This window comes from Grammomys surdaster, unplaced genomic scaffold, assembly GCF_004785775.1.
Source record: "Grammomys surdaster isolate TR1022 unplaced genomic scaffold, NIH_TR_1.0 229, whole genome shotgun sequence".
Lineage (NCBI taxonomy): Eukaryota > Metazoa > Chordata > Mammalia > Rodentia > Muridae > Grammomys > Grammomys surdaster.
Window position 1 is genome coordinate 3,842,024 of NW_021604674.1, and position 11,341 is coordinate 3,853,364.

The window sequence follows — 11,341 nt, forward strand, 5'->3', positions numbered from 1 at the left end:
GTTTGTGAGGTGTGTGTGTGTGTGTGTGTGTGTCGGGGGGAGGGGGGAACAGAATTGTTAACTAAAGATGCATTTTGGAATATTTAATTCCACTGTTTAATTTCTTTCTTCCTTTTTGTCTCAAATCTTCTCTGTTTGCATTTTGGTTTTGTAAATGTTTAAAATTAACTGAATTATTAATGATTTTACTTGTGATGCTTTTCTTCTAAGTGATCAGAGTGTACACCATTAGTCTGTCTTTTAATAACCATATAATGATTCACGTAGAAATGACCTTGTGACCGAGTTACTGTCCCAGGTCCCTCCTCTTGACCTCTGCTCTGCCCAGACAGTTCACATCAATGTTTATTATTAGAAATGCCACAGCACAGTCACTACCTTTCCTTTAAATGTTCAATTATCTTGCTAAGTGATTTTTAAAAATAAAGAAAATCATGCACATATTTAATATATTTAGGTCTTCTGTTCCTCTAAAGATAGACATGTCTAGAATTTTTCTTCTGCACAAAGGTCTTCCTTTATTACTTTCTGTAGTTCAACCTTGCTGAAATTATTTTGGTTCCGCATGTCTGAAAAAATATCTTACTTCATCTTTGTTGAAGACATTGCTTTGCTAGTGAATTCTGCTTAAATAGGTTTCTTTTCTTACTCTACTCTTTCCTTGCTTGGATTGTTTCTGATGAGAAATATATTGTCTTACCTTTGCACCTCCTGTCTCATGGCCCTAGTGCCTTTGGCCTTTCTGAAGTTCTAGCTTTTTCTCTTTTACACACACACACACACACACACACACACACACACACACACACTGGCTTCTGCTTGGGCCTGGAAACTCCTTATGCAGTGAGCTCAGGTATTCACATTGTGCTCACTTTATTCTTCTTTTGCTTCCAATATCAACATTTTGTTTTGACTGTTCGTTGTGTGAAAACCATTCTTTTTTTCTTTTTCCCTGCTTAGACTTTATTTAATGCACCAGGATAAATCTGATTTTTGTACCCAATTTTTGCTAGAAGCAGAAGTTCTGTATTGTCAAGCCAAAATGATAAATGCTTAAAATATTCAAACTAACTTTTGATTGCAAAACTCTCTCCTCAGAATTGATCTATATTTTTCATTAACTTAAAATTATCAACTTGCTTTTGAAAAGCTATTTAATGGCATAATGTTTGACATTATCTCTTTTCTTACAGGGAACAGAAAACACTCAAACTGGATTTTTAAATCATTGCACATTAACAATAAACCACAAGTCGCAGAATGTGATCCTGAACAAAATCCTTCTAAAAAATTAGCTTCAGGCAACAGAGAAAAGAAAATGGACCTGTTGTTTTGAAATATCGGTGTAAAGCAAACTGTTCTTGTAGGAAGTCACGACTGGAAAGTTTTGTTTGGCTCTTATTATACCTGAATGAAAGGAACTATCAGCTTGCTTCTCTCAAAGACTGGAATTATCTGAGATTATCTGAAGTCTGGACATGATCACCAGAGAAGGAAACACAGAAGAGTAGCTGAAGGACGTTGGTCAAGATGACGTCCGAAGAAATGGCTGCTTCCGTCCTCATCCCTGTGACTCAAAGGAAACTGGCTTCTGTTCAGTCAGGGGCAGAAGAGAGGAGTGAAAAAGATGCTGGTATTCCTAAGGCACGTGTTGGAGCACAGGGTGCGCTCATCCCTCATACCATCTCACAGTGGAGCAAACCTAAGGAAGAGTCTTCTAGAAGTAATTTGTCCAACGTCTTCTCAATAGCAAATGGGGAACTAGTCAGCGATGAGAATCACAATGAAAAATGCTGGCAGGAGAATGTCCCGGATTCCGTGAAAACCCACATGGTTAACTGCAACCTCTTATTGCAAAGTCACCAGCATGAGCTTCCCCGGAGCCAGCTTTGTGAAGCCCGTGACTCTGTCACAGAAGACCCGTGTTTGCAACCTGGAATTCCTTCTCCACTGGAAAGGAAGATGTTCCCTGGAATTCAACTGGAGACGGAGGACTCTCCCATGGATGTGAGCCCTTTGGGAAATCAGCCTGGAATCATGGAGTCCAGAGGACCTCACTCTGATGACAACATGGCGGTATTTCATTTCCATTACGAAGCTGACCGGACAACATCGGATGCTTTTCATACCCTGTCAGAAAAATTAATTTTGGATGACTGTGCAAACTGTGTTACTCTTCCTGGGGGGCAGCAAAATAAAAATTACATGGCATATACTTGTAAACTGGTGGAATTGACAAGGACCTGTGGTTGTAAGAATGGGCAGCTGAAGTGTGACCATTGTACCTCGCTGCGTGATGAATATCTGTGCTTTGAAAGCTCCTGCCCGAAGGCCGACAAGGTCTGCTCAGGTGGTGGCTTTTGCGAGGATACCTTTACTCAAGGTCCTGTTGCCAAGACGTTTCTGAGCCCTATGGAGGATTTCTCTGATAATTGTGAAGACGTAGACGATTTCTTTAAAAGCAAAAAGGAGCGGTCTACTTTGTTAGTCCGAAGGTTTTGTAAAAATGACAGGGAAGTTAAGAAGTCTGTGTATACTGGAACAAGAGCGATCATGAGAACCCTGCCTTCTGGCCGTATTGGGCTGGCTGCTTGGAATTACGTCGATCAGAAGAAAGCTGGTCTCATATGGCCTTGTGGGGATGTGATGGAACCTCTGCCAACAATGGACATGAGGCAAAGTGGGAGCCAACGTCTGTCTGAAGTCCAGTGGTGTCTGGTAAGAGTTGGGGTTTCTTACCATCACCTTTTTAGTTTTACCCTTTCTCCTTTCCCTCACCCTCCTTTAGGCGTTTTGGATATTATAGGGTCTTAGGAAATAGGCCTGGAACTTGCTTTTTACATGGCCAAGCTTGTCCTTGAACTTGTGATCCTCCAGAATCTTGAGATTACAGGTGTACCTGTTTCCATTATTTCAGGAAACTTGATTTTTTTTTAATTCTCTATTTATATTGCTTTAATTAATGGAAAAAGATAGAACAAGATCTGTCAAGATGTGATTCTTACAGGAGTCATTTGCAGTTATTGGGATTTAGATATTTCAATTCATAAAAGGTCTCAAGTCTGAGTTGATTCTGCAGCGATTTAGGCCATGAAACACACACAGGCCTATCTACGTAGGGAGTGGAGATTTTCTGATGACAGCAAAATGGCTTTGTCCATTAGCTTTGGAGCGGCTTTCCCAAGTCTTGTGTGTGTGTGTGTGTGTGTGTGTGTGTGTGTGTGTGTTTCGTGATCCATGGTGGCCTTTTTGCTTTAGTGTCTTGAAGGACCTTAAATCTTGAGGCCTCTACTTTGCAGCCAAAGTTCTTTTCTCTTAGACTTTGAGTGTGTGTGTGTGTGTGTGCTGTGTACCTACCACTTCTATGAAGTCTACAGATATAAAATAACACTTTAAATGCACTGAATGCAATAGAAAATGTCAGAAAAGGATAAAATTATGTTGATTTGCATTTATGAGACACAAGATGATTTTGAAATTGTGAGGTGGTGATTTAAGTGCATCTTTCTTACCACACTGGCCAGTGCTACCTAGCAATGTGATAGCTTCTTGTTCTAGGAAATCCCTCTAATCCGGGCAAATAGAGACAACTGCTCACCCTAAATAGCCGTAAGATTGTAAGATATCCACCATGACCATGACATGATGTGAAAAATTTGTGTTATTTTTATTGATGACATGATCAGTTACTTCTGCTTTGAGCTATCTTTGTTGTAAAAGTTCATAATTATAGACATGCTAAATTTCTACTTAAGATGAACAAGAATATTCTTTTTTTTAAAATTGTTATCCAAGTTTCCAGGTCCTCTGAATTTTTACACGACTTTCTCTCTTTAACCACATACAGCCAGGTGACCTTCTCTGGACTCAGCTGCAGAAGACATCACTATATACTTCGCCTTTCGTTGCTTTTTTTTTTTTCTTTAGTGTGATAGAGTCTCCTGTAGTCCAGGCTGGCCCATGCTGGCCTTGAACTCCCTAGTCTCTGTTTCTAACAAGTGCTGGATTACGAGATTGCACCACTACACCCCATCACCTGCTCTGTCCTTGCTAAGCATTCTTGCTTCCTTCAGTGACTCTCTCTGGGAAATTGTTTCTAGAATGCTCACTTTGCAGCTCTTCACACTTCCTTTATCAACCTAAAGGGAGCTTCCAAAGGAGAGTTGTGTTGGCTGCGGGTTTTAGGATGATTAACAGAATGACTATGCTTCCTTCCAGCTTCCCCAACCCTGAGGCTGTTGGGCAGCAGCTTCTAAACACCTTCACTGGTCTGGTTAATTTACAATTGAAAGAAACCAAACTGTCTCCTCCCTGCTCTGTCTCCGGAGGCTTGGAGCGGATCACCATAGTTCTGTTAAAGTGGGGCTCAGGAATGTTTCTTCCCTTTGTGTCAGCTGCCATCCTAGAGGCTGTGAGCATTTTTATTGGCACTTATGGTATAGCTGGGCATGGGCTAGCTGTCCTGTTTTTATCCGGAGGATTCTGTAATTTTTTCGACACGCACGCTGTACCTCGTCAGAAAGTCACTGCTCTTACCCAAAGTATAATCTCTTCTTCACATCTGTCTCTTTACTTTAGAGTCTGGTGGAAATGTAAGCAAAATTGGCACAGCTGAAATATATTTACTTGCCTTGGGTCTTGTAAATTATGCCCTTCAGTACCCCAGCCATAAACTCCCATTCTATTTCTGTTTGTTTCACGTGTATCACAGTAGTAAGAGCCCTGTTCTCTTTTGTCTATATAATGCAAACACAACTCCAAATGCATAGAAAACAAGGACAATGTCATGGCTGGAGACAGACTCTAGAGGTAGACCGCATTTAAATTATGGCTTGGGATCCATAAGTGATTGGCAGGTCCTAATTATCTTTCAAGTAAGCCAGGCATAAAGGCGCTATTGTAGGCCACCCTACAGCGAGATGCTCTCCTTAACACAGTGCTGAAAGCAGTGAGTGCTCCTGTCCTCCCGACCTTTAGTTTCTTACTTGGTGGTGGACTCATTCCCACCTCGTCCTTCTCATTGGTGGCCTCTCAGGGAAATTTATAGCAGTATGAATTCTAATATTCAGATGACTCTATAGCTGCAGGCTTTGGGTTCATTGAAGTCCTCGTGATACAAATGGAAAGTATTTGGAAAAAAAAAGTGCTAGTACTGTAGTGTAGTGATAGAGAGCTTGCCTATTGAGTATAAAATCCTGAATTGAAATTCCAATAACCATTGCCTCCCTCCCACCCACAAATATTTAGCCAGGCGTGACTCCATAGACCTATAATCTCAATGACTCAGGAGCCTGAGGCAGAAATATTGCAAGTTCAAGGCCACTTAGTGAGACCCCATGTCAAAATAAACACAAAAAGACCCTGAGGATATAGCTTAGTCTCGTGGAGTTTGCCTAGCATGTTAGAGTCCCTAGTTTCAGTTCCAAGTAACACACACACACACACACACACACACAAACACACACACACAGACACACACCCCTCTTATAAGCTTAAACAGCTGTTTTTTCTGGTCATTATTCCCCCACACAACACAGCACAGCACAGCACAGCAACTATTCACAAAGCCTTTATATCATATTAGTTGCTATAAGTAATCTAGAGGTGGTTAAAAGTATATGCAGGGATGAATATGTAGCATGCACACACTAACCAATTTTATATAAACGACTTGAATACCTGAAGTTTTGAGTTTCCATGGCTGTCTGAAAAACAACTGTATTACCTCGGCCTATAACACAGTGCCCAAACAGTCCTTCCTGTGCTTTGCTGGCATGTGTTATTCATCTAATTAGTTCTTTGGCATCATATTTTTTGTTTCTGGGTGCGTTGGTCAGAACAGTCCAGTGAATTTATATTTTCACAGCTGTGTGGAGAGAATGGGTTTGGATGAAGACATTAATGAGGATTCATGCTTGCTGACTAACCAGATTGTTAGCCTCCTCCTGCTTGTAAAACATTAAAGTCTCCCTCCCCCATATATACACCCTCTTGCTCTAAATCTATTGGCGCAACAAAGTAGAGTCTTTGGCAAGTAGCTGAAGTCTGCAGGTTAAACATTTGACTAAGGGCGTTTATTCTTTTCGTTGTTTTGTTTTTAAGTAGCATTTTAAGATTTATTTATTTTATGTATGTATGCTCTATCTGCATGTACACTTGCACGCCAGAAGAGGGCATCTGATCCCATTACAGATGGTTGTGAGCCACCATGTGGATGCTGGGAATTGAACTCAGGAACTCTGGAAGAGCAGTCAATGCTCTTAACTGCTGAGCAATCCCTTCAGTCCCTTTATTTTGTTTTTTAAAATTCTCACTCTGTCTAAATCTTGTGGAGTTCAAAAGCTTCAAGTTATCTTACAGGTGGGCTCAAGCACAGAAAGTGTCAGTGTTTGTCTTGACAAATGTGCCTGTGTAACCCTAGCTCTACTCAATAGTGGTGGAAGGGGATCTGGGTAGCCAAGACAGAAACACCACCAGCTCTCCTGCTAGCACCCCCAGGATTGCCCTTCTTTGATCCATAGAGGGGTCACACTGTATGAATACATATGCCAAACCAGAGAAGACTCATACTGAATTTTAAAAAGAACAAGGAGTAATTTAAGACTATTTTTATAAAGGAATACAACTCATGTTTAAAAACCTTACTAGAAAAAAATGTAAGTAAAAAAAGATAGTCACAACCAGCTTCGTGTGTCCTGACTTGCCTCTTCCTAAAATGCTGGTTCTTTACTGCCAAGCACAGAACATCAAAATTAAGAGGCAGCGACAAATTGGTCAATAATACCTTTGTTGAGATAAATGTGTTGGAGAAAGGAAGGGAGGGAGGGAGGGAGAGAGGAAGGGGGGGAGGGAGAGAGGGAGGGGAAAAGGGAGGGAGGGTGTGTCTTTATGCTGGGAATTGAACCTATGGCCTCCTGCTTGCTAGGCAAGCAATCTACCACTGAGGTATTTACAAATGGAGCTAAACCAAACCTTAGGAAAATACTAATGCCGCTGATATATGATTCACTGCTGGTAAACTCAGGTCCTAAGTTAAAGATGTAACTCTTATAAATGACCCAATCATTTGACCTGCCCCAGCCTTGTTTGGGGATTCAAGGAGACCCTAGGGAAGGGGGCAAAAGAATGAAGGAACAAGAGACACAAAGGACGAGAGCAAGTCTAGGGTTCTGATCAAACTCTACAACATTAATTTCAGGAGGCAGGTTATAAAGACACAGCAAAACGGGAAGTTTAGGCAAGGGTCATTGCTTAGGGCTAGCCCACTATTGAATCCTCATTGTCTAAGACCATCCCACTGTCATATCCTTATTGCACTAGACCATCCCACTGTCGTATCTGGCTTCCAGAAAATACCAGACGTTCTTTAAGTTCATGGGACCTGAGACCTGCAAACGTCCTTTCTTAACTTTGTACTGACTAGGCTTTTCAGAACAGCAGGTAATTTCCTGAAGTTCTCTGGGTCTGGCTCCTGGCACTGGCCAGCCTTTGCAGAAGCAAAAGAAAAAAAAATTTTTTTTTTGAGCATTTGATTGCCCTGGAGATCAGTGACAATTTGATCCATGAAATAATTACAATTTCTTCCGGTGCTCAGACTAAGCTGGAAGCCAGTGCCTGGTGAGCTCCCTGGTGGCTTTTTCCTCTACTGAAGCTTCAACCGCATTTATGACATAGGGTTAGGAAGAAGCTACTCTTTCCTGCTGATTGTTGTGTGTGTGAGAAAGAGCTGTTCCATTAGCTCCATACAGTGCAGTTATAGCCAGTACATCAGTGATGAGCTGTGTGAGGCCAGCCTGGGGTGGATGGAACTACTCACCTGGACTAGCTGACCTGGGACAGCAATGATGCAGCCTTGTCTCTGTGGTTACGCTCTTTGGCTAGGATCTGATAAAAGGTGGAATAAAAACCTTTCACTTGGACTCTGGTTTGAGATGTATGTGTTTCTAGTACTCTTATGACAGACAGCCTGGGACAGGATCAGTCTTAGGACTTTACCCACTTTGCTACAGTTGTCCTATGTAAATGGAGATCTCAACTTTAGAGACCCATTTCTCAGAATGGCCATTTGTATGTGACCTGAAGATGATCTGAGTCAGTGGGCAAGGACATGGCATCAGGCGAAGAACTGGTTTCATACTTGCCCTGCACTTTACAGGCTGGGACCTCAGGATGCCATAGCAGGACGGCCATAGACATGGCCAGTGGGAGTTTCCCTCTCTGGGAACAGGCAGACAGCAGACAATGGGGCTCAGAGACATCTTAGGGTGATGGGGAGGTTTCCGTCCTGCTGACCAAGTGATTCAGCATTCAGGGACATGAAGCATCATTGCAGGGCCGGGTGTGACTATCTTCTGCCCTCCATGACACACTGGTGGCTCGTTCCTCCCTCAAAAACTGTTCTCAGAGTCAGAGAGCTGACTCAAGCTCCAGCCCTCAAAGGCATCAAGAAACCCACATGATGCTCTCTTTGGTGGTCTGGATACATGACTAGTTCAAGAGAGCAAACTCCTAACCCATATGCTAGGTCCCTGCCTAAATTCTAACCCCTTCCTGTGTGTATGCTCTAGCCACTCAAATCCTTGAAAGCTCAGCAGAAAACCTTCTCAGCCTTCAGCAACACAAAGAGCTGCAGGTCTCTCAGAGATACGAAGGGCCTCTTCTCTTTTGAAGCACAAACTGCTTGGTTGGGGCAAGGAGTACTCGGTGTCTTCTCTTTTTATACAGTTTTGTTGAGGTATAGTTTACCCACTTATATTCAAAGATGAGTGGACCTTCACCAGTCGGTCTGGAACACCCTCATGCCCTGAGGGAAACCCTAAGCCCTTTAGCATCACCACCACCTGCCTTGGCCTCTGCCTTAATCCTACACATCCACTATTCTTTCTGTCTCTGTAGAATATGCTATTGTGAATGTTCATACACCTGTTCTGGGAGTCGCTTAAGTCACTTGCCTCAGCATTTTCCAGCTAATTGACACTATAGCACTTACTAATGCTTCATTATTTATCTATTTATTTTTTTACTGTGCCATTGTGTTGTATTTATCCACTCATTAGTTGCTGAACATCAAGCCTTTTCTGCTCTGAGGCTATGATTCTGAATAATGCTTCCGTGAACTTGTTTTTTTCTTTGAAGGGAAAAGGGCTGGACTCATGGCTTCCTCCGTGCCAAGCAGGTGCTCTGTCACTGAGCTGTATTCCCAGCCCTGTGAACATTCAAACGCAGGCTTTCATGAAAACGTACATTTCCTGTTCTTGTCAGTATATACCTAGGATTGGTGGCAGGTACTTATACCTGTACTTTTGACCTTTTCAGGGGTCAGCAGACAGTTCCTCCAAGTATCTGCCTCATCCCCACAGTGAAGCATAATGCACCGATGCCTCCACAACCCCAGCAGGCCGTGCTAGTTTCTCTGTCTTTGTTTATAGCAGTCCTCCTTGGATATGAAGTGATAATCTCCTTATAGTTTTTGTTTGTATTTCTTGATAGATAATCCCTCTGAGCATTTCCTCATGTGCTTGTTGGCCTTTTGCGTTTTTCTGGAGACATTTCTAGTCAAATCCTAGAACTGAACCCAGGGCCTCACATACACTAGACAAGAACTCAACCACTAAACAACCCTGGTCTCTTTTGACCATTTAAAGTTGAGTTGTCTTTCATTTTGAGTTATTTTATATATTCTAGATATAAGTCCATGATTATATATATATGGACATATATGGATATATGAGATATATGAGATATGATTTATATCATATATATACATGTATGTATATGAAATGTGAGAAAATGGCAAAGATGGTTCACAACTTTAATTTCTGTGGAACTTGTTAAATATTTCCTTTAGAGTTTATTTCTCCTCTTTCCTAATCTTCCTCATGTTACTCTGCAAGCAACAGTTTTAATTGCGAGTCATTCTCCGGAATCTTACCCTTTCCCTAGGCTACCCTTAACTCTAGTTTGCACGGCTTTGCATTCTTCTCTCCCCATTTGCCCTCACAAATTTTTATTTCACAGATCACTTTTCTCGTTAAACAAATTGTGTTTCCCAAAGGAATGGTTGGGAAATCATAGTTTGAGTGTGCAAGTGGGCACACCATCGGAAGGGCATCATGACAACTTGGGTAGAGCTCGCTGCTTCATGATAAAAATACCCTGTCATGCACAGGTGCCGCATAACCTAGAACTGTGGTGAACCAAGCAAGGTGTCCAGGGTACAAAATTTAAGGAGGCTCTATGCTTTCAGGTCTCACATGTGGCAACCTTATACTCTCCAGTGACTGCCTCCTTAAATTTTGAATGCTGGGCAGATCAAGTGTCTTGTTTTTTTTTTTTTTTTTTTTTTTTTGTCCCAACCCTGGCCACAACAAGGGTTTAAGAAGAAAGCCTGTAGTTATCATCTTTGAAGAAGAAAGCCTGTGGTTATCTTCTTTGTTTGAGAATGGTCTCCGCAGGGTTCCATAAACCTTGGCAAGGATAATCTTAAAACACAAGCGGGAGTGCCTCTTATACTTTTTAAAGGTTGAAAAAAAAAATCTGAAGAAGACTATTTCACAGCAAGTGAAAAATATATAAAACTCAAGTGTCCGTGCTGGCAAAGGTTCTAATAAAGGCTTTTTGGAACATAGCCACCCTCGTTCCTCTCCTCACTGTCTACATCAGCTTCCACGAGGGAACAGGGGAGCCTGGGTGTGGTAAAGCCAAAACCAGCTTTTGTTCTGTGGCCTTTTACAGTAGAAGTTGGACTTTTCAGGCTCAGAGACTGGTCTACACCTGGCCATTCCCTATGCACCCTTTCTTTGTGTCTGAGCTCTGTGTCCCGTCATCTCAGAGGTCTTCTGTGTCAGCCTGACTCCCACCCTGCATCCTGGTCTATAATTTCTCTGACAGTCAGAGTCATCGCTTTATATATAATTCTTGAACGTCCCCCTGGATTGCAACTAGAGAAACACAGTTCATACCTGCTCCCCCCCCACACCCCCTCTCCTTTCCAGGCCTACTGCAGGCTTGTTAGCCAGCCCTCTCTTGACAAAGCTACAAAAGCAGCTTATTTTTGTGCTCTTCCTATAACAGAATTGGGATTTTTCCACTCAAATTCAAAGGGATCTTTTTCAGGCCTGTGAACCCAGACAGCATGTTCTCACCTCTGCAGACTTGTCCAGAGAGACAAAGAAAGGTCAGATCTGGGTCTCTTTGTCTCTGGCACCTTTTCTCAATTGACTGTAAAAACCCTGGGAGGCTTTCCAGAGGGGGAGACAGAGAAAAGGATCTTCCTTCTAGAGTTTTGTTCTGCTCTTCAGACAGTCAGACAGTCACACACACAGACACACACAGAGACACA

General features: G+C 42.2%; 1 protein-coding gene across 1 annotated transcript in view; it reads left to right on the plus strand.

Moving 5' to 3' along the window:
- The first annotated feature begins 1,258 nt into the window (after positions 1 to 1,258).
- Positions 1,259 to 11,341, plus strand: part of Plce1 (phospholipase C epsilon 1) — a 248,841-nt gene continuing 238,758 nt past the window's right edge. Inside the window, exon 1 of the mRNA XM_028773472.1 lies at positions 1,259 to 2,718. Within this exon, the coding sequence (XP_028629305.1) occupies positions 1,531 to 2,718 (1,188 nt within the window). The 5' untranslated portion in view covers positions 1,259 to 1,530. The remainder of the gene's footprint in view (positions 2,719 to 11,341) is intronic.